A 27769-nucleotide genomic window follows, 5' to 3' on the forward strand; every position below is an offset into this window, starting at 1 on the left:
AGACCAGACCTCCAAATAGTTGATATGATCCAGTTAGGGATTAGTAACTCTCTGCTTAAAGTAGATAACGGTTGTGGTACAAGGTATTGGCTCAAGAGAATAAAGCCACAAGATTCCATGATAGTTGAACAAACACAATAAACTTTACATACAAGCTCAGAAAGATGGACAGTTGCAGACCAGGAGGACATAGACTGGTGAAATGGGTAGCCATGTGGCAGATGAAATATAATGCAGAGAAAGTTTAAAACTGTGCTTTTGGAACTCAAAATGAGGAGAGCAAATATAAAATTAATGAAATAAAAGGGACGCAGGAACAGAGACTTCTGGTGGTTCAGTTGCACACATCTTTGAAGATAGTTGGACAAAATGATAAGACTATAAAGTGGCATAGGGATCTTGGACTTTATAATAGAGGCGTAGCAGAAGTAATGAAGCTATGATCAATCTTTGTAAATCACTGATTAGGCTTTCATGTCAAGACCCTGGAGGAGATTTACTGAATGGTATCAGGCTTCAGTTACGTGAAGAGACTAGAGAAGCTGGACTTGTTGTCTTTAGAGCAAAGAATTTTAGGGGGAGCTTTAATGGAAGCGTTCAAAATGATGAGGGATTTTGATAGATTGGGTATGGAGAAACTCTTCCACTGGTGAGAGGGTTGGTAACTGCAGCAAGTTGTTATGATCTGGAATGCACCACCTAAAATGACAGTAGAAACAGATTCAGTAGTAGTTTCCAAAACATAATTGGATATATACTTGAAAAGGGAAAACAATTGCAGGGCTATAGAACAGGAACTGGGACTAATTGGATACCTCTTTCAAAGAGTCGGTACAGGCACAGTGTTGGAGGGGACTACAAGATCGATGGCCTTCAATGTTGCATGATTCTATGAAATGGTTTACAAATACAACATGCATGATATAGTAAATGTAGTTGTTAATTTGTGTCTGAATTTTGCATTTGCTAATGATACTGATGCTTTTTTTCAGCGTATTTACTATCTGTCTCTGGAGTTCTATATGGGCCGCACCCTACAAAATACAATGATTAATCTGGGTCTAGAAAGTTCTTGTGATGAAGCTATGTACCAGGTTAGTGAAAAAGTTTTTTTTTTACAAACAAGTTAACATGGAACTCTGCATTCAATTTATTCTTCATCCACCTGTTTTTTCTTTAATGGGGACAGGAAACAAGTTGCAGTAACGTTATGATATAATGAAATTATAGTGAAGTAGCAGTATATATTTGCTACCGAAAGGGAAAATGCTGGAAAATCTCAGCAGGTCTGGCAGTATCTGTAAGGAGAGAAAATTGCTGACATTTCAAGTCCAGATGACCTTTTGTCAAAACTGCTCTTGTCCAATATATATTTTTGTTGTAGTTTTAATGCTCGAAAGATATATGAACTTCGCAACATTATTTAACACTCTTAGGAGTAGGATTAGGGCTAATTATTTGATTCTCTGTAAATTATTTTGATGATACTGAAATCTTGCTGCCGTTTTCACTGGCAAAGTCTTACACTCCCGCCGACAGCGCACCACCTCCGTATGTTTCCCAGCAGCAAGGGGTGTGTTCAGTGGGAAAACCCGTTGACAACAGTCAACGGGACCATACGATTCTGCCGCTAGTAAGCGGTGCACCGCCTCCCACCGCCCGAAACGTGCCATGAGGGAGGAAGAAAATCCCGCCCATTGTATTTTACTTAAGTGCCTTGGAACAAAGTATTTTGGAGCTATTTTAGATTCATATTTGAACAAGGCTGAATTAATGTAGGAATTGTATACAGGTATTTAAATCCAAATAGGTTTAGATTTGGTGGCATGACAAATTTCAGTCAATTATTTTCCTAAGTCAGAAAGCCACGATGACAGGTCAGTTACTGTTTCCAATCCTTGTATTAAAATTCGTTCAGAACTTTGCCCCTCCCTATATCTGAAAGCTTCTCCAGTTCTAAAACTCTCCTGCTAAACTTTTAATTCCTTCAACTCTATGCTTCTGTACATCTCCTGTCCCTTCTCCTCCAGCATGCATTTTTAGTAACTTCGGTCCCATCCTCTTGAATTCCCTGCCTATCTTTCCAATATCTCAAAATGCTCTACATGATAGTTGGGAAAGATTAGAGCAGGAGGGAGAAAGGAAAGATAAAGAGAACCCCTGGTGAGAGGAAACCAAGATTGCTAAGGGAAGTTTTAAGCAAGGAAAGGGATCATAATAAGGAGCTACCTGTGTAGTGTTTCAGGAGGCAGAAACAACATAGGAACAAAAGCCATTCAATACTAGAAGTCTGTTCTGCCATTTACAGTAGTTAGGTATTGGCTGATCTGTATCTTAACACCTAAATACTCTTACCGAACAAAACTCTATCATCAATCTAAGTTTTGATATTTTGAAATATCAAGTTATTTGGAGGAGTGAGCTCCAGAATACCACTTCCATTTGTGTGAAGAAATGTTTTGCCTGGTCACCCTAGCTCTAATTTTAAAGTTAACTCCCTATATTTTGGAATTCCACCTATCCTTCACATTCTTTGATCACCTTAGACATCTCAATTAGATCACCCCATAATCTTCTATATTCCAGGCAATACAAGCTTAGTCTGTGAAACCTGTCTTTGTGATTTAGCAATTTTAGCAATGGTATTATTCTGATGAATTTATGTTGCACTCCCTCCAAGGCCAATATATCCTTCCTAATGTGCAATTTCCAGAACTCTCATATGACTGAATATGTGACCACTAATGGAGTGGATGGGGTAAGGAAATAATAGGAAGAGCAGATGATTTGTGTAAGGATGTACAGCTGGAGGACAATGCTGAGGTTGGTGAAATGAATCCTTGAAAGGATTTGAAATCAAGGTTGAGGATTTTAAAGCCAACTTTCTGGGTGATAAGGAATAGTTGAAGCTCATTGAGGAAAGTATAACAGGATTGAATTTGTAGGAAAGGTGCAAGCTGTAGTACTTTGGATTTAGTTGTAGTTTGTGCAGGATGGAAGCCTCAACAGAAAAAATGGAGACATTGGGGCAAATTTTCCCGTTCCACGCGGCACAGGAATCGTAGTGGGAGAGGGGAGGACAATGGAAGGTCCGTTGACCTCGGGCGGGATTTTCCGGTTTCGGGGCAAACACAGCCAAAAGTTCTGCCCATTGACTCTTGAGATAACAAATGCTTCAGCAGTAGAAGGGAAGAAGTTAGAGCAGGGACAGGCATAAATATGGGGGGGCAACAAAGCTGTTTTGTGATCATTCAAAACTGGGGTAAGACTGTGACTTCCGTATCAAGCAATAAGCCTCTATGAACATTATGCTCTAGTAGTCTTAACTGAGGTGGCAGCTGAGATAGGATGATGGAGTTGTAGCTAATGATCTAAGATGTTTACAGAAGTTAAAGAGGATGATTTCAATTTTGTCAAGTAGCCTGAAAATTCTAACATTGGACCAGAAGTGAGATCAAGTTACAGAACATGTCATGATGTGCAGGCTGACCTTTTGGTAGAATATACGTGGTATTAAAGAGGAGGTTACGGATAGCATGTTGACCTACATGAAAGATAACAATGCTAGCATTAGAAGAGAAGCTTATTCAAGGCAATGTAAATGTGACAATTGAAAGAATAGTACCCCAGAGTTTTTTAAGATGTTGGGTATAATTCCGTAGATCTTAGTACGATATTTGTAGTCTTAGGTAGTTCAACAGTAAATATTTATACTATATACAGATGTATAAAAAGAGGTCCAAACTTGGAGCTGTCTCCATGCTTGGTCCTACACATGGCTTTGTCCCAACTATTCTGACCTCCATGTGTACGTCATGTGTTCTCTTACATCACTATGTGGGTGGTCCTGTACCCAGTCCCACATTAACACTTATGTGCCCTTATACTACACAGAGGTAACTTCTTGAAGAGATATTTGCAGAGGATACTGTGACAGTTTTGAAAACAATAAGAAGATAAAAGAGCATCAAAAGCAACAACAAATTATGATGGGAGATGATGGTATAGTGGTAATGTTGCCGGGCTAGTAATTTAGCGACCGAACTAATGCTTTTGGGACATGGGGTTCAAATCCCTCCATGGCAGCTGAGCTTCCTAGTGTCCTGCCATTCATTGAGTACTCCCTTGTCTTGTTACTCCTTCCAAAGTGCATCACAGCGCACTTTTCAGAGTTAAATTCCATCTGCCACTGATCTATATCTTTCTGCAGCTTAAGACCTGCTTCCTCACGATTAAGTACTTTGCCAATCTTTCTGTCATCCACAAACTTACTTATCATCCTCCCCACATTCTCATCTATGTCACTTATACATATGAATAATAAGAGACCTAGCACTGATTCCTGTGGTACACCACTGGACAATGGCCTCCAGTTACACCATCCCCTGTCTCCTACCGCTAAACCAATTTTGGATCCAACTTGCCAAGTTACCCTAGATCCCATGTGCGTTTACCTTCTTTCAGACTCCCATGTGTGTCCTTGCAAAAAGCTTTGCTGAATTCCATATGAACTATATTAACTGCACTATCCTCATCTACAAACACCGGGTCATATCCTCAAAACGTTCAATCAAATTAGTTAGGCATGACCTCCCTGTGACAAAGCCATGCTGCTGATCCCTGGTCAAATCTTGCCTATCCAAGTGGAGATTAATTTTCTCCTACAGAATTTTCGCCAATAGTTTTTCTGACACTGATGTGAAACTCACTGGTCTGTAATTCCCTGATTCATCTCTATCACGCTTCTCGAAAACTTGAACCACATTGACTGTCCTCCAATCCTCTCCTGTGGTCAGACTGGAATTAAAAATTCAGATCAGAGCCCCTCTAATTTCCTCCCTTGCCTCCCACAACATCCTGGGATACAACTCATCCGGACCAAGGGATTTGTCCACTTTTAAGGTTACCAAATCCTCCAATACCTCCTCACTCCCTGTGTCAAACCATTCACATCCCTCTGTAAGGTCCCTCGATCACTTGTCAAATTTTTTATTTGGTTTTACCTATGGACTATATTTCTCTTTCAGCTGCACAAGGTTGTGCTTCAGATCTTACCCTGCTACAATATTTACCCTTGCCACATGTCACCTGGACAAGCCTCACGCCCTATCAGTTTGGCCTAAATCATTTAAAGTCTGTTTAATGCAATTGAAATAACTATTGCTTTACATATGCAGACAACTAGGTAAATGTGTAACTAATTCCTTTACATTCATTTTACTTTAGCTGGGCTTAGATATTGAGGAACTGGAGGAAATTGAAGATGATGCTGGTCTTGGCAATGGAGGTTTAGGAAGGCTTGCAGGTAATTGTACTCTTTCCCTTCCCATCTGTCATCATAAATTTCCTATCTTCCACATTATACCAAATAAAAAGATAATTTGAAACTCCAATAATTTATTTTCATGCCAAATTTGAGTAGCAGACCCTCAATAAAAGGCTAAGGGAGGTATTTATTGAAGGAACTATTCCCGGCTCTCCTACAAACATAATTTTTATAAGTGGTGACGAATACTTGTTTTGATATCATCTCCTTAACCCGTCCAGTGATATCAGTCACAGAGATGGAGTGCATGCATTATTTATTGAATTTATTCATTTAACTGTGGGATGAACACTTGGTTAAAGACTGTTAAGAAGTCACCTAACTCTAGAAAAATACTGTTACAGATTGGGAGCGTCAGTTCAAACACGCCCCTGTCTACATCAATGGGGACGAAGTAGAAAGGGTCGAGAGCTTCAAGTTTTTAGATGTCCAGATCACCAACAACCTGTCCTGGTTCCCCCCCCCATGCTGACACTATAGTTAAGAAAGCCCACCAACACCTCTACTTTCTCAGAAGACTAAGGAAATTTGGCATGTCAGCTACAACTCTCACCAACTTTTACAGATGCACCATAGAAAGCATTCTTTCTGGTTGTATCACAGCTTGTTATGGCTCCTGCTCTGCCCAAGACCGCAAGGAACTACAAAAGTCATGAATGTAGCCCAATCCATCAAGCAAACCAGCCTCCCATCCATTGACTCTGTCTACACTTCCCGCTGCCTCGGCAAAGCAGCCAGCATAATTAAGAACCCCATGCACTCTGGACATTCTCTCTTCCACCTTCTTCCTTCGGGAAAGAGATACAAAAGTCTGACGTCACGTACCAACCGACTCAAGAACAGCTTCTTCCCTGCTGCTGTCAGACTTTTGAATGGACTTACCTTGCATTAAGTTGATCTTTCTCTACACCCTAGCTATGATTGTAACACTACATTCTGCACTCTCTCGTTTCCTTCTCTATGAACAGTATGTTTTAGTCTGTATAGCGCGCAAGAAACAATACTTTTCACTGTATGTTAATACGTGTGACAATAATAAATCAAATCAAATCAAAATAAAAAACAGCACTGTTTTTCTCTTACCACCCATCAACAGAAAGTATTTTGAATAAGAGATGGCATAGTTTCCCAACCCCTGGATTTTTGTGTGATCCAATTTTACTAATAATTCCACAGCAAATTCAGGTTAGGATTAACTCAGCAGGTTAGTTTACTGAACACATTCAAAACTTTCAAAAAGGAGTGCAAGCAACATCCTACTTTGCATTCACACAGTTAAGGGAGGGATAGAGAAAAGGAGGTTTTATAGTACAGAGAAAAAAGGAGTATTGGTTCAGAATTCGAGAGTACCAATGTAAGAGACCAATGAGTATTTCTTTCACATAAACATTTAATGGTTGGTTGGCTGGAGATTGATGCTGTAAGATTTGCTTCTTCAGGTAATGTTGATGCTGCAAGATGAAGTAATCATGCAGATATTGTGTCAGTTCTGCAGGCGATGATATATAATCTTCCAGCATAGTCAGTTTAGATGGGCCAGTGGTCCAACTTGGACAGAGCTTGCTTCTGTGTGGCCTGCCAGTTGGATGTTACACAGCAGACTGGCTGTACAGCTCAGAAAGCTAATCATTAAACTGCTCAAAAGGCCAGCATCTTGGATCATTTGGTCTTCCTTCTCCACAGTAACTTCAACCAATAATGTTTAGGGGCGGTACGGTGGCACAGTTGTTAGCACTGCTGCCTCACAGCGCCAAGGACCTGGGTTCGATTCCCGGCTTCGGTGAATGTCTGTGTGGAGTTTGCACATTCTCCCCGTGTCTGCATGGGTTTCCTCCGGGTGCTCCGGTTTCCTCCCGCACTCCAAAGATGTGTGGGTTAGGTAGATTGGCCATGCTAAATTGCCCCTTAGTGTCAGGGGTACCAGCTAGGGTAACTGCATGGGGTTATTGACATAGGTCCTGGGTGGGATTGTGGTCAGTTGGGACTCAATGGGACGAATGGCCTCCTTCTGCACTGTAGGATTCTATGAGGTCCAAGAACTCTATCCAGCATCTGGAATTTGTCTTTGTTGTGGGGAATATCAGTTAGGGCCTATAATTTAGAGAGGGTTACTGCTTGCCAAATTGAGAGTGGCCTAGAGAAACAAAGAAACCACAATGAGAACTCGACTGGATGCAGAATTACAGCAGAATTAAGTATTATTGCAACGAGAGACGTGAACTCTCAGAAAGAGCCAGTTCTGCAGAGAAAGGCTGTTACCAAGTTCTTATAGTGTGGCTTTTGCACCCTGCTTCATTGAAACGTATCTTCCCACAGGTCGTGTATAATACTCGGAAATCGTTTACCATTACATATTCAATGATACTACATGACAGAATTCTAGTTTTGATAAGTCTAGGGTACATGTTAATAGCTCCCGATTAGCTATTAATGTACAGAGACAAGGTTCGCTAAAAATGAATGCACACACATTGTCAATTTCCTGACACTTTGTGGCCCTGTAACTATAACCCCTCCCAGCACTCCGAGTTTCAAGGCAGTTCTGATCATGTTCAAATACACAGATGCTTATTTTGCTTCTCTCATTGCATACCTGTTTGCATTATAAATCAGCCCAACCTTTAGTCTTTGTTATATCTCCAAGTTATATCTTGCTCTGCATGTGGTCCCGGTTTCAGCACCAAGATATGCATTCCTATTAATTCTGCTATCTAACTATGTCTGTGAATTCTCTATCCAATGAGGCTCTCTTCCCGAAATCCATGAAAACAGTTTTGTTTTGAGGACTGATTATGTCTCAGCCATTATACATTGAAAAGGATGCCATTCCTGTTGAGGGTCTGATGTATGGGAAGGCATTATCTCAGCTGACCCACATACTCTACCAAAAAGGTTGCTTTATCAAATGTAAATAGCATTCCTGTAGCTCACTTTGAAATTGATCTGTACAGCCCCAGGTATTGTGTTAGAAGCTACTTGGGTATATAGAGGTGTGACAGTCCCAAAACAAAGAATTATTTTGTTCTGGGGACCGCTGGGAATAATTTGCAGACAGAAGGTCAACCATTTTAATTATCTTTGTTTAGAAGAAAAGTCCAGTTTAAAATAGAAATAGTAATAAGGATTAAGTTTTAAATATACAATAAGGGTTAAGTTTCGGTTCGTTGTTGCAAGTACCCACTAACAGATGTGCAAACACCATGGTCTGAATTTTGTGCATGTTGTACGCATGTGATTGGTGGATCTGGAAGCAGCCACTATTTACGTGTCTGGCCACAATCACAACTAATCACAATCACAACCCCAGTCCAACACCGGCACCTCCACATCATCACAATCACAACTGACATGAGGTTTCACGCTAGCTGGTCAATTAAGAGCTGATCAGGGTGAAACATGGCATATAGGCTCAGTGCTGCCAGTGGAGCTTGTCTGGCACTGGGTCCAGTGGGGACCCGGTGGGGATTTAAATAGAGCAGGGACAGCTCCCTGAAAACTGACAGGAGTTGATGAGGAATCTCAAGAATCTAAAATTTGGCAGCAGTTATGGTCTCAACACCTGCTGGGCATGCTAGGTGGGAAGTCAGTACCAGTGGGTACTCTGCCTCCCATTTCTCAGACGATTGTCTGCAAACTCTAGTGGGGGTGGTGAGTACCAGGCAGACGTGGCATGGCATGAGGAGGCCACCTCACCAAATAAGAAGGCCTGAGCAGAGGTGGCAGCTGAGGTCAGTGGGTATAACGTAGTGCATTGCACCTGGACACAGTGCCAAGAAATGTTCTTGGCAAGGTTATATTGATACGCTCTGGTGAGAAGAAATCTGGAAGGGTGGCCATCCTTAGTGGTGCTCAGAGGTGTAGAAATCCAAGTAACAGAAGACACATATACTTGTGTGTTAGGGCTAGAAGATGAGATTAGAAGCCCTAGGTCAGATGTGCAAAGATATGGGAACTTCAACATGACTTGCAAGGCAAAGGAGGGTGACAAGCAAGCATGGAGAGGTGTTGCAGGTGGAGGGTGGAGTATTGAATGGACCATTGTACTTGCAGGAGAAGAGAAGCCATAGTGCCACTGAGCACATAAGAACTGGTGGTGGGAAGGCCAACCTGCTCATCCTGAGCAAATGTGAAATGGACGCCCTTGAGCTTGAGTGCGAGTGTGCATCAGGTTGCAGAGAGGCAGGGGAGGAAGGTAAGAGTCCAGTGGACAGAGGTGGGACAGGTGGAGACTGCAAACCTTGTAGGGTTGTCTCATCTCACATAAAATCATGAATCCCTACAGTGCAAAAGGACGCCATTCAGCCAATCGAGTCTGCACCGACACTGACAGAGCATCTTACCCAGGCCCCCTCCTCCCACCCTATCCCTGAAACCCCACACATTTACCATGGCTATTCCATCTAACCGACAGATTTTGGAACTGTGGGAGGAAACTAGAGCATCTGGAGAAAATCCATGCGGACACGGGGAGAATATCCAAACTCCACACAGATAGTCACCCAAGGCTGCATAAGGACTTCAATTATTCAACAACCACAAACCACCATGATGATATTGATATTAATCTCACCTGGTCAAGGCCAACCAAGGGACCCAGGACCCTCCATTGACACCTGTGGAGGTGCTGCTGACAGATCCATCTGAACCACATCCTCTCTCACAACCAGCCACCAGCACAGATACAAGCACTTGTGACTTTAGATTATTGGCTCAGATCCGTTGTTAGGTAGGAATGGCACACTCGGACAAGGAGCTGGTGGAGGCAGAGAATGCACAGGGTGCCAACTGGCAAAGGACTCACTCATTACTCCTTGAGCTCTTCTCCTGCATGTTTCTATGTTGAGGTGACTTTCTTGTATGTGGTGCAGCATTTCTTTCCTCAGTGTCACAGGAATTACTATCTTTTCTCCTTTGAAAAGTATTCCCTTTGCTACATGAAGTTCCTCTGAAAGTTCCAGTACTCTTGTACAGCAGAAGGGATTCCGCTCCAATATGTGGGCCAGTCTTTTTGCATAATTTGCTGCAGTTTTCTCAGGGTGGCATCATTCTTGGTCACTTTCCTGATCTCATCCAGTTTGGTTACAGCCACAGGTAAGTTCTTTGTCAGCATGTAAATCTGCAGTTCTGTTTCTTTGTCCTCTTCATCTGTGATGGGTAGGTAAGTCACAGAGTGTCTGCAATGTACATTTGTTTGTCCGGTTTGTATTTAACTCTGACCTGGTACTTCTGCAGATGCAATAGTAATCTTTGGATTCTTGGTGGTGCACAGTTCAGGGGCTTTTTAAATATAGCTTCCAAAGACTTAAAATCAGACTCAATCTCTACCATAGACAAACTTGTGGAAGCGTTCAAAGCCAAACACAACAGCAAGCATTTCTTTCTCTATTTTGGCATATCGCTGCTGTGTTTCAGTTACTGACTTTGAAGTGTACATCACTGGTGCCTCATTTTGCAAGAGGACAGCTCCCAGCCCGGTCCACTGATATCTTGACGGGGTGACTAACGTTGTGATACTTCAACATAGTGTCTAAATCAATGTTCTCTTCAGACTGGTCAAAACTTCTTGGTGACTTGGTTCCCAGCGCCATTTCATATCATTTTGTAGAAATTCCTTGAGAGTTGTTTTCAGGTCTGAATTGTGCAGAATTAATTTTCCAAGGTAGGTCACCATGCTCAAAAGTTTTTTCAAATCTTACTTACATTCTGGCAATGGGATGTTCACAATTGCTTCAATTTTACTCTGGTCTGGCTTCAGCCCTCACTTGTTAGCCCATGTCCCAAGTACTTGATTATTTTGCACTTATACTTCTTCAACTTGCCAGCATCTTAAGTTTAAGTTTATTTATTACTGTCACAAATAGGCTTACATTAACAGTGCAATGAAGTTACTGTGAAAATCCCCTACTTGCCACACTCCAGCGCCTATTCAGGTACACTGAGGGAGAATTTAGCATGGCCAATGCACCTAACCAGCACGTCTTTTGGACTGTGGGAGGAAACCAGAGCACCCGGAGGAAATTCACACAGACACGGGAAGAACGTGTAGATTCCGCACAGACAGTGCCCAAGCCGGGAATTGAACCCGGGTCCCTGGCACGGTGAAGCAGCAGTGCTAATCATTGTGCCACCGTGCCACCCACCTTCCTCAGTCTATGGGCATGTTCTTCTCATAAGATTCCCCAGACCGGCACATTGTCGATATAGATTTCCACACCCTCTAACCCTTCAAACAGCTACTTCACTGTTCTGTGGAACACCTCAGGAGCTGAATTAATACCAAAAGATAAGCGTAAAAACCTGTAATGCCGATATAGTATGTTAAAGGTACCGAGATAGGAGCTGCATTCATCCAGTTTGTCCTTCCAGGAACCTGAACTCACATCCAAGGCTGAATAGTATTTAAGCATTAGCTAGTTTACACGTGACCTCTTCTACTGTGGGCAACTGATAAAGCTGTCTTTGTACTTCCTAAGTCTCTGGGATCCAGACAGACTGTCAGATGCCCATCTATTTTTTTTACAATTACGATTGGATTAACCCATTTTGTCACTTCTTCAATTTTCTTGATGATGTGAAATTATTCCATTCTGTCTGACTCTGCTTTCAGTCAGTTTCTCAGCATTACTGGTACACTTTGTTGAGCAGACGTATTTTGGGTATCACAGTTTCATCAGTCTTGATGCTGAATCTGCCCTTTAGGTAACCAATCCCCTTGTGTGTCCACCCTTTAGGCAACCAATCCCCTTGAAAACATTTTTGTACTCACTCAGGTTGCCATCCAAGGTGACAGCCGTCATTTTCTTGATTAGCTCCGGTTTTTAAAAGCTTTGATTCCAAGAATATGGTGGATCATTTTTCACCACTATGAATGGAAGTGGTGAAGACTTTTTTTTATAGTTCCCTTTTTAAGTGTGCATTGGCCTTCTTCAGCAATTTCTTCACTTGTGTAAGTAGACAGCTTCACTTTTGCTTTACTTATTTTACAGTAGGGACTTACGAGAATGACATTTGCTTATGCACTTGTGTCAAGCTTGAAATTCACCAGCCATATTGGCATTATTTATCATAGCTCTTACACTGATTTCTGTAGACTGGACAATTTTGTGGTAAATGCTCTGTTTCGCATCAATTGCATTTAATTGTTTTAATAGCACTTTTATTATTTTTACCTTCAGGCTGTCTATTTGTTTTCCCCCAGCACTGTTTCTGTTTAACTGTATCTAACTACTTGACCGTGTGCGGCATATTGTATTCTGTCATCTGTTTAATCAGGCATTTTGTTGTCTGCCGCTCTGCTGATACTTATTGCTTTCTCCAGCGTGAGATCTACCTCTCAAAAGCTATATTCTCAGAGGATCATTTGCATTCGGATTGCAAATGATTCTATCTCAGAAGAGTGATTCTTCAAGCTGTCCAAACTCATACCATTTAACTTGTTTTCTCAGCTCAGTTACATACTGTCTGATGTTATCATTGCCTTGGCATGCATGTAAAAATTGTATCTTACATAATGTGATGTCTCTCTGAGGGCTGTAGTAAGCTTTGAATTTTCCAATTATTTCTTTCAAGTCATTTTGTTTCTCAACACTTTCAAATGTAAATGTGTTATAAATATCTAGCACTTCTTCCCCTGCTACATAAAGAAAGCTGGAAGACTGTACGTGCAGATCTTACTTATCACTGCCTGTCACTGTGAGGTACAGGCCAAAGTCTGGCTGAAATCTCCTACAGTTTACTGAAAGATTGCTCTCCAAACTGAGCTCTGTCGGTGGTTTCAGAACCTCCATTGTTGTGTTTAGTTTACTCCTGACACCATGTCTTGTTTTTATGATGCAAGATGACCGAGACAATTGCTGTCAACTACCTTTATTACCAACACATTTTCAGAATGTGAACACACAACTGCAAAGCATCAACAGCCTTGTTACAATCTTCTCATACATGTGCTATCTGACCTCTGGCCCTCAGGTCAGGTGACCCTATCAAGTACAGAGTGTACCATATTGTATCTAATATTGGAGTCCAGTACCACAATCATGACACCCTCCCAAGCAGAGCCTGCTCAGGCGTCACCTTCCAGAAGATGACCACGAAAGTAATCAGGGCCAACATGACAGCAGAGTCAGCAATCTGCCTCCAATGCTACTGCCAGCGAAGGCTGAGCTCCAAGATGTAGGACTCGCAGGTATAAGTTTAAAGCATCGTCAGCACAGGTGACATTCATTCATTTCATCACTGTATTGTTTTTGAGTAACTGTGGTAACCATTTTATGTTTTGTTCCTTGCTTCCATCTCTGGTAAAAATATAAATCAAGATTTTATTTCAATGCTCGGAGAATCCTTCATGTTTTCCGCAGACGTAGACCGTAACAGCGCCTTATGATAGATATCAGGGGCAACAAGCACTATTATAGAGGTTGTGAGACGACATTGGGGCCATGGCATTGTTTTCTCAGAAATGTGTGTGAAGGAGGCGGTGCTCTTGCACTGAGATGGAAAGCGAAACCTCAGCTTCAGTAGACCTCTCAAACACTTCTCTTGTGGAGGCCTGGCACCAATTATACCCCTCTTCCATTCCTGTCCTAGGGTGCCAAAGTGGTGTCATGGGCTACCTTTTCAATGAATACCCTTTATCACCCAGCAGTCAATGATCCAGCTGAAATGAAGCCATGAACAGCACCTGGGAGTGCCGCAGAATGTATGCAACATGGGAACTGCCTTGGTACCTTGCACAGGCTCGAAGAATCTTCATCCAGTAGTTGGACACCATCTGTATGGTCATGGAGTGGTAACACTTCCTATTCACAAAGGCATCCAGCTGACCCGCTGGAGCCTTGATGGCCACATGAGTGCAGTCCATGACACCATGGACGCAGGGGAACCCAGCAATAGCTGCGAAGCCTCTGGCTCACTCAATTTGGCTGACTGGTAATGAATGAATATGCAGACCCGTCTGAACAGAATTACAAGCGTGATGCAGCTATGGACAACTGATTTGGATTCTCCACACAGATCCTTCACACACTCCTGTAATGATCGGATACATGAGAATTGAGGGCTGCTGTGATTCAGAGCAACTGGCATTGGGTGCCCACCCAGTTGAAGGCAGTCTCCAGGCCAATCATGTGGCATAATGATGTAATATCATCCCTAGAGAGGCACAGCCTCCTGCAGCACTGGACCTTGGACATGTTGAAATAGCTGGATTGGTGTCTGTACACTTGGGCTGTGAGATACTGGCATCTTCTGCGGTGTCATTTGCCTTACTCTCCCTGCTGGCCATCACCTCTCCTTCTACAGGTCTGTCCCTTTGACACTGCCTGCGGACACCTGGCCTTCCCTCCTATCCCTTTGGCCCCTCTCTTCCTCTTCTGAGGAGGTGACCCCTGCAGAGTACACAATCTCCAACTGTTGAAATGCAGGTGGCACCGCCCCATGCACTGAAGGCTGCAGTGTGCAGAAATGCTTCAACAGAGTTGACGAAACAAGAGTCATAGAAATCATAGAAACCCTACAGTGCAGAAGGAGGCCATTCGGCCCATCGAGTCTGCACCGACCACAATCCCACCCAGGCCCCACCCCCACATATTTACCCGCTAATCCCTCTAACCTGTGCATCCCAGGACTCTAAGGGGCAATTTTTAACCTGGCCAATCAACCTAACCCACACATCTTTGGACTGTGGGAGGAAACCGGAGCACCCGGAGGAAACCCACGCAGACACGAGGAGAATGTGCAAACTCCACACAGACAGTGACCCGAGCCGGGAATCAAACCCGGGACCCTGGAGCTGTGAAGCAGCAGTGCTAACCACTGTGCTACCGTGCCGCCCTCAACAAGACTAACAAAGCAAATAGTTCCGAAGAAAACAGAGATCAAGGTCTGAAATCCTAAGCCTATAGGAACAGCAAACTTTCACCTGAAATCCTAACAACTCTCACAGTCAATTCCCCAGCTCCCTTTTATCCCGTCCATGGATGAGAAAAGTGAAATAGCAGGATGGCCGCTTGCCCGTGCTGCATGTGCGCCAACCTAAAGATTGCACAGGCAATGTAAAATTCCAGTCAGCTGTCCTTTTAATTGCCTTAACTGGGTGATTAATTGTCAGTGAGTGTGCTGCCAACTCCTGCGTACACCCACCGATCAAAATATCATGCGCATGCACAATGATGCACACTCTCCATCTTCTCACGTGATTTCATTTCAGGTTGGTCACTTACCCACAAATAACACATAACATTCTGATACATGTAATTTATTAGCAGAGGGGTATTTGGGGTAATACAACGTTCTGGCACCCATTCTGGAGTATATAATTGTTTTGGAGTGCACATGCTACTCTGCATAGTTGATATTGCCGAGGTGGCTGAGAAGGAACATAAATACAGAATAACACGTCTTCATAGAAAGGCAACATTCCAAAATTCTGCAAGGGATTTTATGAAAATGGCAGTTTATTGCCTTTTATGTAGTATATGTTGCTATAAAATATGATTAGGGTTGTTTTACAATCTGAGAGTACTTTCTGCTCTTTGAAATGGTTAGTCTCATCTGAAAAGTGATGATGCCATTTATTAAGAAGTTACATAGAAGCATGACAGAAAGAATTATATTATGATGTGCACAATTTAGTGGGGGACGTGGTGGACTTTGTCTGTGAAAGCTTACTGACCTGTTCATTACCATTTGTAAGCTTATATTTATGAATTGTTTATTTTATTTAAAATTTTGTTTTTCTTCTACTTTTCCAACAGCCTGTTTCCTTGATTCCATGGCAACACTGGGCCTGGCTGCCTATGGGTATGGCATAAGATATGAATACGGGATTTTCAATCAGAAGATCCAGAATGGCTGGCAGGTATATTTTTGAATTCCTTTATTTTTCTTTTCTTCTCAAATTTTTTTTTTCCTAACTGCTGATTTTTCACTATTGCTTTACAAAACAGTCAACACTTCTAACTAATTACTGGGTAGAAATTTTCATGGCCTCTTACTATCAGCAGAGTTCCACATGTAAAAATTATGGTCGCACAGCCAAGGATTTTTCATCCATCTGTGCAATAAATACAAAATTACAGACAAACAATTGATTTTCGCAACGTTAAGGTTTGTTCATGTGCACTGTATTGCACAATTTAATGATGGCAAACTTAGGGAACTTTAGGGCTCAATTGTGAAAACTCTTCTGCATAACATGTTAATTGTAAGTGAGTTATGATTCTGAATTTGAGTGATTGGGCTGGATTTCCATTACCAAGGCAGACAGCTCGAGTTGGGAAATCTCCCCAGTTCACAATAACAAGTGGTTGGTCACCCGACGGCAGTGCAGGAATCCTCCAAGAATGTGACACTCTTTAAACCGATATTCAACATTGAATGCTGGTGAGAAGGATGGCACTTCAAAAGAGTGCTGTCCTGTACCTGACACCATGAGGCAAATGACTGCACAAAGAAGTATAGCAAAATGGAGGAATCCAGTAGTAATAATGGATTCAGTAATTTGGGGAGGGACAGACAGTTCTGCTAACACCAACAAGAGATCCACCTGATATATTGCCTTCGGGAGTTGGTGTCATGAATCTGTCCAGTAACAGCAGGAACAAGAATTTAACAAGGCATGATGGAATGCAACCTGGCCATCAACAGGTAGAAATCTGCCTAGCGACAGACTATAAGACCATAAGACATAGGAGCAGAATTAGGCCACTAGGCCCATCGAATCTGCTCCGCTATTCAATAATGGCTGATATTTTTCTCATCCACATTCTCCTGCCTTTTCCCCATAACCCCTGATCCCCTTATTAATCAAGAACCTATCTATCTCTGTCTTAAAGACAGTCAATGACCTGGCCTGCACAGCCTTCTGCGGCAAAGAGTTCCACAGATTCACCACTATCTGGCTGAAGAAATTCCTCCTCATCTGTGTTTTAAAGGATTGCCCCTTTAGCCTGAGGTTGTGCCCTCTGGTTCTAGTTTTTCCTACTAGTGGAAACATCCTCTCCACGTTCCTCTATCCATGCCTCGAAGTATCCTGTAAGTTTCAATAAGATCCCCCCTCATCCTCCTAAACTCCAACGAGTACAGACCCAGAGTCCTCAACCGTTCCTCACATGACAAGCTCTTCATTCTAGGGATCATTCTTGTGAACCTCCCCTGGACCCTTCACAAGGCCAGTACATCCTTTCTTAGATAAGGGGACCCAAAACTGCTCACAATATCCCAAATGCGGTCAGACTAGAGCCTTATACAGCCTCAGAAGTGCATCCTTGCTCTTGTATTCTAGCCCGCTCGACATAAATGCTAACATTTCATTTGCCTTCCTAACTGCTGACTGAACCTGCACGTTAACCTTAAGAGAACAAGGACTCCCAAGTGCCTTTGTGTTTCTGATTTCCTAAGCATTTCCCCATTTAGAAAATAGTCCATGCCTCAATTCCTCCCTCCAAAGTGCATAACCTCACACTTTTCCACATTGTATTCCATCTGCCACTTCTTTGCCCAGCAGTAGCCAGCATTCAAAAGGCATTCATAACATGTGGTTTTCCTAGTAACATGATTACCAGACATCTAGACAGAACAAGGTATACACTGCCCTATTAATAGGAAACAGATTACCGAGATGACTGAGAGATCAGTGGAGGCATACATATGCTAATTTCAAGAGTCCAGGAATTTGAGAGATGCAGACTGCCAAATACACAGAATGAAGGATCAAAGAGGGAAAATGGTATAATTGCCAGCACCCTCGGGAGCAAGTGGGCCAGTTGACATGTAACAGCCAAGAGCCATTTTACATCTAACAGACTGAGGGGCCTGTCCACAATTCACAGCCAGGAGGCTAGTTTCGCATCTAAGTCTTAGAGCCAAGGCAGTGCAGGAACCTTTCTACAAGCAGTTTAAATATATTTGCTGGACCAGGAAAAAAACCTTTCCCAGACTTGATCCTCAACCTTGATTGTGTGGTAACTATAAGCTGATTTTGACTTATTGATTTATTTAATTTTGATGTTGTTTGGAAAGTGGGAAGTCTTAAGAGTTCAGGGATCATAGGTATATTCTGGAACAAGGGGTAATTTCTACATAAACTGTGTATGTGTTTAGTGATTCATATATTCAATTGTCTTAGAGTGCTGTAGTCCTGTTTGTGTGTATTTGTCTTTAATTTAATACATAGTCTTTAATAATTGTTAAACGAGGACTAGACTGGTTATTCTCACTAGGATTTTACGTGACTTCTCACACCATTCCAAAAAAATAAACTATACACAACCACAAACCAGTGTTTCAAGTTCGGACACCTTTGCAGATAACATCAGTGTGGTTTGTGACACTAGCCAAGGGAAATAACTAAGAGGATACTGGACATTCTGCAAGAAGAAAGGAAGGAGCCAGAAGTTTTGATCTATGTCAGAACCAAAAACATACTGAGGAAGTGGACTGAGATTCTGCAGTCACGGTATGAAGAGCTAGCAAGGAAGTTGAAAAAGGACCTCTTAGATAATAATCTGTGAATTACTTCCAGTATCACCTGATAGTGAGAGGAAAAATAGGAAAGTTGTGGCATGACTTGAGGCATGGTGCAGGATGGAGAGGTTACAGTTTCCAGGAAGCTTTGGACCAGTTCTATGATGGGAGACAACTGTTCAAGAAGGACGGATTATATCTGAACAGAGTTGGAACCAATGTTGTGGACAGGGAAGATATGCTTGGGGGGAAGCTTTAAATTAATTTGACAGGGGTTTGGGCACCAACATGTAGGATTAGAACATACAAGAGGAAAACGGAGGACTGAGATATGGATAGCGTTAAAAATAATGCAGAATTAGGTGGGATCATCCAAAGTATAAAGAAGAAAGGTTGAGTTTGGAGTGCATGTATGTAAATGCACAGAGTTTTATTCTTGAGCTCCATTGGAGCTACATTCAGCCAGCCAAGTGGAGACTATTACATCACACTCCTGACATGTGCCTTTTTAATGGTAGAAAGGCTTTAAGGAGTTGGAAGGTGAGCTACTCACCACAGAGTACCCTGCTCTTATAGCTAAGATATTATTTGTGCTGGTTCAGTTAAGTTTCTGTTCAATGGTAAACTCCTCACCACCACCATCTGCAGGATATTGAGAATGCAGAATTCAGCAACGGTAATATTGAATGATATGGGGAGATGGCTAGGTTCTCTTTTGTTGGAATTAGCAATTGCCTGACACTTGTGTGGCGCGAATGTTACTTGACCTTATCAACACAAGCCTGAATGTTATCCAGTTCTTGCGGTATTTGGGCATGGACTGCTTCATTATCTGAGGAGTTGTGAATGTAATTGAATACTGCGAACATCTCCACATCTGTCCTTATGATGGAAGGAAGATCATGATGAAGCAGCTGACGATAGTTGAGCCCAGGACATTACTTTGAGAAACTTCCACAGTGGTGCCCTAGGGCTGGGATTATTGGTTTGCAAAAACCACAACCAGCCACTGCAGGGTTCCCTCACATCCAGGGTGCCATTGATTGTACCCATGTCGCTATCAAGGTGCCAGTTGGCCAGTCAGGAGCCTTTGTGAACAGAAAGGAGTTTTCACTTGAATGTTCAGATTGTATGCGATAACAGGACCAAATTCTACAGGTGTGTGCAAGGTACCCGGGCAGCTTGCACAATGCATACATTCTTCACCACTTGCAGGTGCCCAGGCTGTTCGTTGCTCCAGTTCATCTGGAAGAGTGGTTGATTGGCGACAAGGGTTACCCATTAAAACTTTGGCTAATGACACCTTTCAGGTGAACAAGTACTCTCAAATTATCAACATTATGCCTCCAAACATATAAACAGGTTTCTGTGCAGGTTATGATTAATTAATTACACATGAACAAATGAATAAATGTGAGATATATTCTGCATGATTAAAGGTGGAGGAAGCTGATGATTGGCTGCGACATGGTAACCCTTGGGAAAAGGCTCGTCCAGAGTATGTGCTGCCTGTTTACTTCTATGGCCGCATATTGCATACCAAAGATGGTGTCAAATGGATCGAGGCAGAGGTATCGTTTTTCAACTTTTACATTTACCTGATTAAATTTAGTTATATATATTTGGATCTCATATAATCAGAAGAGGTCTATTTTTGAGGAACAAACAAAGAAGTGGCAAAGAGATATGAATGGGCGACAAGATGATCGATGGAGTATAATGTGGGAAGACTTTGGTCATAAGAACGAAAAAACTTTTTCTTTAAAGATGTGGAACTTCTGTATGTTGATGCACTTGTACAAGGGACACAAAGATAAGTGCAAGTACAGCGGCAATTGGAAAAGCAAATGACACTTGGGCCAGAATTCTACAGCCATTCACACCGGCAGGATTCTCTGGTCCTGTCGGCAGTTCATCCCTGCCATGGGTTTTCTGGTGGCGGGGGTGGTTTCAGTGGGCATTCCCATTGACAGTAGCGGGACCAGAAGTTCTCGCCGCCAAGAAAAACACTGAGGGCAAGTCAGAGAATATCACTCTTGGTTTTATTGCAAGGGGATTGGAGCACAAGAATAACAAAGTTTTGCTACAATTGTTTAGGGCTTTGGTAAAACCATATTCAGACTATGTGCACAGTTTTGGTTTTCTTAACTAAGGAAGGATATACTTACATTGGAGACGGTACTTCAAAGGTTATTTAGGCTAGTTTAGTTCCTGGGATAGGAAGGTTATCCTGGAATGAGAAACGGAATAAATTGGAACCATACTGCCTGAAGTTTAGAAGAATAAGAGGTGATCTCATTAAAGCATACAAGATTCTGAAGAGCCTTGACAGGTTAAATACTGAGAGATTGTTTCATCTAGCTGGGGGTTTTAGGACAAAAGGGGCAAAGCTTAAAGATAAAGGGTCCAATCATTTAGGCCTGCGATAAGAATCTTTTTCATTCAGGGGGTTATGAATCTTTGGAATTCTGCACCCCAGAAATTCTGGATGCTCCATCATTGAGTATATTGTTGGCTGGGATTATCAGACGTTTGGTCTCTTAGGGAATACGGGGAGCAGGCAGGAAAGTGGAGTTCAGGAAGAAAATCAACTATGATGGTATTGAATGACAGAGCAGGCTCAAGGGGTCAAGTGGTGTGCTCCTATTACTATTATTCATGTTCTGATTACAAATTTATATTTAAAAACTTTAAAGAATTTTAGTACAGGTGTCATATTTCTTGCAAGTTGCAATGTCAAAACTTTGAAATATTACACTTGTAGAATCTTTCAGTCCAAGATAAATATATAATGACTTGATGATGAGACAACACTGCTTGCTGCAAACCTTTGTGGCAGTTATCAAACACCTTAAGAATAATTTAGTTAAAATAAGGACATTTCAGCTGAAGCGTGATGTTCGGACCTTTGTATGAAAGAATAAACATTTGGAATATTATAAGTACTGTTTCTTGTAATTGGTTACAAGCCGACCAAATGAAAAGAAATAAACCTAAAAATCTGGGCATTTCAACAAAAATGGTAAATGCTAAAAATACACCTATTTTTTAAAAAGCAGATTATTGGTATTTCACATGTGTCCCCTTCATTATGAGAGGACAATAGTCCATTCCTCTGTATTGAAAATGCAATGCCTTTTGTGCTGCTGATAAACCTGCAGGTAGTTCTTGCCATACCATATGATACACCAGTGCCAGGATATCTAAACAACACGGTGAACACTATGAGACTGTGGTCTGCCAAAGCACCAAATGACTTCCATTTGCATCACTGTAAGTATATCCTATTGCAATAAACATTGATTCTATATATTGATATTGGAAAATATAACTAAGCATAGAAGAAATCATAGATATATTAAAAGATATGGGGAATTGTAATCAACAATGTGGAAATAAATAATGGCAGAAACTTGATGAATGGTCAATTTCTGTGCTGTAACATTCTACAATCTGTGAATTCAAAATGTGAACTTGTTTTGAGGCATTCACATTTTATCTACTCCATCGGCTTGTTTTTAGAGCACTAGCATGGTAAAACGAATGTATGCAGCAATGGTTTGGGAATAGTACACACTTTAGAACATGTACTAAAACTTCCCCTTTGGTAGTACATTATATATTCCTGCTGTGTTCCCACCTGCACAGTTAAAACTCATATACATGAAAGCTGACTTTTGAAGTGCTGCTGCTGTACGTTTTGGGACTTTTCTCCAGTATTATGGGGGAAATTTTATGGAACCCTCAATAGTGGGTAACATGGTGTGCTGCATGACTTAACTAGGGTGGGATGCGAAATTTTGATTTCCTGACAGCAGCTTGGAATTCAGGGATAAAGTCACCAGCATGTTTGCAGCATGTGAAGCTCGCACCAGCCAGTGGTAGATTCATACCTGTGTATTCATGGCATCCAAATATATTACATTAATTTGAAATAGTTTTCAGTAAATTCATACCTGTGGTATGAAATTAACAGTGTATGAGAATCTTGTGACAACAGGTTCATGATTGTTTAAAAGGTGGCTTGCAGCAGTTGGCTTCGTGCATTTGTGTCTAAGTTAAGCAGATGTTTATGTTGCACTCCGGCACATGGCAGTAGGTGTTTAAATGTTTGTGTTCAGGTGGAGGAAGGAGCAGCGGAGGAAAGGGAGGGTGGACATAGCGTGCAGGGAGATGTTGATTGAGACAAGGGTGTAGTGGGCTTGTAAGTGGGGTGGATGGTTCAAGGCAGCGATTAAAAGATGGATGATGGGTGTAAAGGGTGAGATTAGTGTGCTATTAACAAATGGTCACATTGAAGTTTCTGTGTGGCGGAGGGAACAGTTACAGTCAAAGGGGGAGAATTGAACTCTATAGGAACAGGTCCATAGACAGTGTCAGGTATTGGAAGGTTTCATGGGGTGCATCACAGGAGTGGATAAAAGCATTGAGAAGGATAACTGGTGGGTTCAGGGTCAGAATGGGCTTGGATGGTCATGGGTGTCGGCATAGAAGGGACAGTGAAATGGTAACAGGATTCAGAGTAACTGAGGGATTCAGGGGTTAAAGAGGGATGAGGAAAGGTTATGTTAGGTGGGTTATCAGTGATGGGGGAAAGCTGAAGGTGAAAGAAAAAGGGTAGAAGGTACAGGAATAGGTCTGAAAAGTCACATGCACCAAACTTCTAGGGTCTTGTTTCACAAATAGCTTATCAAAATGCAAGTTCAATTGAAGTGGGAGGAGGATCGTTTTGGGTGGATGGAGTTCATATTGCAGACAATGGACTGATGAAAGGATCTCCCTAATAATTATTTAACTGGATGAGATCCATGGATGACCATGCTGTCACATGTATGTCTGCCCTCTTCATACAGTGCAATTATTGTGTTAACCGTGAGTCTCGTCACCCGATATTCCTGCAACCTCAAGGAAGTTGAGAGAATGCAAAAAATTAGAGCATTGGCTGTTTAACAACAGAGGCCGCAAGGCCAATAGCAGTGAACACCACATGGGAATGCTAGACTGGACATAGCCATCCAGAAAGGCATAATTAAATGCAGGTACTAACACGTCAGAGCATCCAGAGGACAAAAAGAAACTACCTTCATATGTCTGAGAGGCGATGCCAGAGATACCAGAGGATGTCCCAGGAAACCGATACCGAGATATATCGGATTGTTCACCAAGATGTGCAGCCACTTGGGAACCCCATGCCAATAAGATTATAGCAACACTCAATTTCCTCATCAGTTTCCAGAATGTGATGGGTGACATGTGGCATCTCACAGGCTGCCACGCAGAGGTGCATGAAGGAGGTGAACAATGCCCAATTTAGACATGACAATGTCTTTCTCCACTTCACCACTAATGAAGACAGCCAGACCACAAGGTTAACCGCATTCAGTGTCATTGCTGAGTTTCCTCAAGTGCAAGGTGTCACTGCTCTCATGTGACCATAAAAGCTTCCTGGGAACAGTCAACTGAATGTGTAAATCTAAAGGGATTCACTCGTTGAACATACAACTGTTGGACAACCACAGGAGAAAGTTGTAACCTTACAGGAATTTGGCAATGTGTCAGTTCTGGTGAGAAAATTAGCGTTGAGTTCTCCAGCTCCACTGGCCAATTTTCTCTCCAGATCTTGTCCCTTTAAATATCAGAAAAGAGTGGGTGTGGCTTGTGCCATCACTCTGATAAGGTAGGGACTCTTTAAAAAGGGTGCCCAATCACTGAAACAAAAATTAACCATTCCCTTCGCAACCCCGTCCACCACGGAGGTATCTGTGGCCCCCCTCCTGCAGGCCATCCTTGGCATGCTATCTCCCCCCACCCCGATCATCGCCGACATTGCCTCCCTTTCCCCAACCCCATTATCATCAGCATTTCTGGCCTACCGGACCTCTTATTTTCCCACCTGTCGGGTACTTAGTTTTGTTGAGAGAGAATCTGGCTCACGTTTCATCACTTCAAACCTGTGTGCCCATATGCCACCACCAAGATGGCTGCCTCATCCTCCTTACACTTACCTGGTCCAACCGTGCCATCTAGTCATGCTTCCTCATGGAAAATCATAGGACTACTATCTCAGTTTTATGAAATTGCATGATTATTCCTTTAATGTCTCCAAAGGCCATGATCCTCCTCCCTTCCTATTAGCCTCAGGATCCACATATTTAATATGCAAACAATTCCCACCACTGCCTGTTAAACTCATAGCACACCGAGTCTTAGAGAGATCTCTGAACTGCTTGGCCTCAAATCTGCTGAGCTGAAGAACTCACTCCTCTGAGTTGTCAATCATATTTTTGAGGTGAGACCTTATGCCTCAGTGTGGGAATAGAAGATTCCTGCAGTTTGCCTAGCATTGTCTGAATTGTTTGGAACAAATATTCTCAGATATTACAAGGAACCATCTTCTCATATTAATATGGTTGACATCATACATAATTATCTAACTAGAGGGAAGATCATTAATGCTGTATATCACCATTGCGCACTTACATTTTCTGTCTATTGGCTTACTGTCCGAGGAGCAGAAACTTACAAGAGAATCATTTAAAATTAGCATTTCCTGCAATTCCAGGCGAAACGCCCGCCCACCCCCTTGGCTGGAAGTCATGCAGGTGCCAATTAGTGCAAGTCTTGGAGAACAGAGCCCAAGCACCATGGACACTGAGGGGGAACATGGGGGTGAGTGCCCTCTCAGCACTCACCTTCAGGGCGCCAAGGGGGGTCCTTCAGGGGAGGTGGGGGTCATGGAGACTCGGGCTGGACTGGAGGGGCTCATGTCGCAGGTCTTCCCTCTATAGCCTTGAGACCTTTTGATGTGTCTCCCAGAATGTCAAGTTCAAAGATCTGTCAGATGACAGATGAAGGCAAAAGTCGTCTATCTGATATAGTGGAAATCTTTGAGGTGCTTATTTCACATTCAATTCATTTCCCTTTGTTTTTTTCAAGTTCCTGCCTAAAAGCCTTAAACTGGATTCTTTAGGTTCAAATTCATGCTCCAGTACCTATTACCAGCCTCTTGATTGACAGGTCCAGGCTATTTCACAGTTGGCAGTAGCTTTGTTTTTTATTGTTCTCCACGAGCGGCACGGTGGCACAGTGGTTAGCACTGCTGCCTCACAGCGCTAGAGACCTGGGTTTGATTTCCAGCTTGGGTCACTGTCTGTGTGGAGTTTGCACGTTCTCCCTGTGTCTGCGTGGGTTTCCTCTGGGTGCTCTGGTTTCCTCCCATAGTACAAAGATGTGTGGGTTAGGTTGATTGGCCATGCTAAATTGACCCTAGTTTCAGGGGGATTAGTAGGGTATGTGTTCACGGTTGATTAAATCTGAAGTGCTTCCTCTTTTGAGCTGCTGCAGTTTCTAACCACAGTTTCTTTAAACAGGCTTTCTCTTTGATCGGAAGTGCCTACTTCTGTAAGCTGCTGCCGGTTCCACAGTTTTTTTTAAAACAGGCTTTCTCTTTGTTCTGAAGACCATTGTTGCTAGGGTATGCCAGCATACCATAGGGTGGGGCTTGAAGGGGATGTCCCCACATTGGAGTGTCTCTTGTGGGGGTGGTGAGGCCTCTGACTCAGGAGAGGGTGAGGTCACTCTCATGCTTGCATGTTGTGCGGGGCGGGGGGCAGTGACCCAAACATTTAGTGGTGAGGGGTCGGTTTCTCCTCTGGTGAAGGGTTTGGGCTGCTCCCGTTGTCCACAGGGGGTAACAATGTCTGGGGGGAGAGGGGGTGATCCTGGTATGGCACTCTGAGATGAGGGCTTTAAAAAGGGCACACGGATCTGTATGAAGCTGGACTTGTTGGCATGTTTCACGTGGGGGATTTTTTTCAACCGGAGTGTTGAATTCCATCTGGTTAGCGCTGCTAACGCTGAGGGAAATGCACAATTTTTCCAGCTGGCAGCAGCATTTTGATTTTTTTCATGAAAATCGCGGCCTATGTATCACATCAACTCTCCTTCTTACTTCACTAAAAAACCCAATCAAGTTAATCAAACAGGATCTACTTTTAACAAATCCTTGCTGCCTTTCCTTAAATAATCCACATTTGTCTTTATAACTTAATTTTGTCCCAGATTATCATTTGTAAAAGCTTTCCCACCACCAAAGTTAAACTTACTCCCTGTTGATTTTCCTAACACCCTTTTTTTGAACAAGAGTAAAACATAATTCAAAGAATGATATAGAATGGAAAGAAACTATTTGGCCTATCATGCTCTGCTGTTCTCTGAAAGAGCTACCAGTTAGCCCAATACTTGCTCTTTCCTCATGGTCCTGCATATTTTTTCCTTTTTGAGTAGAGATCCAATTCCCTTTTGAATGATGCTACTGATTCTGCTCCTACCCACCCTGTTAGGCAATGCATTCTAGATCATAACTCGAAAATTATTTCCATGTTTCCTCTCCTGTTCGCCTCACCAGGGGCGGAATTCTCCCAAAAAAATTCTAAGTGTTGAAGTCGCAGGAAAACTGAAGTAATTCACACTGTTTCTTTCAGTGGGAGTTCATACTAGAAGCTCGCACACTCTGTGCACTACAGAGGCCACCAACGTGTATATCATTAGATTTCAGGGAGCGGGGCCTATTCCTGCCCGGGAGGCTGAAACCAGCAGGCTTCTGCGCATGAGTACATGCAGGAAATGCACACTGACATTCACAGAATGCATGCAAGGTGTTTGGAGTGGATACCACTTGTATCCAAACAGATGTTCTCCTCCAGTCTGGAGGAGTAGCACCAGCCTGACCAGGAAAGGAGAATGAGTGCCATTATCATCATCATCCTCCTTGGCCCCTCTTATTTAGTGGCCTCTTTTTTAAAGTTTACTTATTAGTGTCACAAGTAGGCTTACATTAACACTGTAATGAAGTTACTGTGAAAATCCCCTAGTCGCCACACTCCAGTGCCTGTTTGGGTACACTGAAGGAGAACATGCGCAGTGGCCCTGAACTGTCAGCCTCCCGTTTGCTAGCCAGCTCAATCACTGGCCAGCCCG

General features: G+C 42.6%; 1 protein-coding gene across 1 annotated transcript in view; it reads left to right on the forward strand.

Annotated features, from left to right (window-relative positions):
* Positions 1-27769, forward strand: part of pygl (phosphorylase, glycogen, liver) — an 88380-nt gene that overhangs the window by 6723 nt on the left and 53888 nt on the right. The window contains exons 2-6 of the mRNA XM_078233116.1: positions 993-1094; positions 5227-5305; positions 16081-16184; positions 20230-20361; positions 21952-22063. Coding sequence (XP_078089242.1) covers positions 993-1094; positions 5227-5305; positions 16081-16184; positions 20230-20361; positions 21952-22063 — 529 coding nt within the window. The remainder of the gene's footprint in view (positions 1-992; positions 1095-5226; positions 5306-16080; positions 16185-20229; positions 20362-21951; positions 22064-27769) is intronic.

This window comes from Mustelus asterias, chromosome 18 (assembly GCF_964213995.1).
Source record: "Mustelus asterias chromosome 18, sMusAst1.hap1.1, whole genome shotgun sequence".
Taxonomy (NCBI): Eukaryota; Metazoa; Chordata; class Chondrichthyes; order Carcharhiniformes; family Triakidae; genus Mustelus; species Mustelus asterias.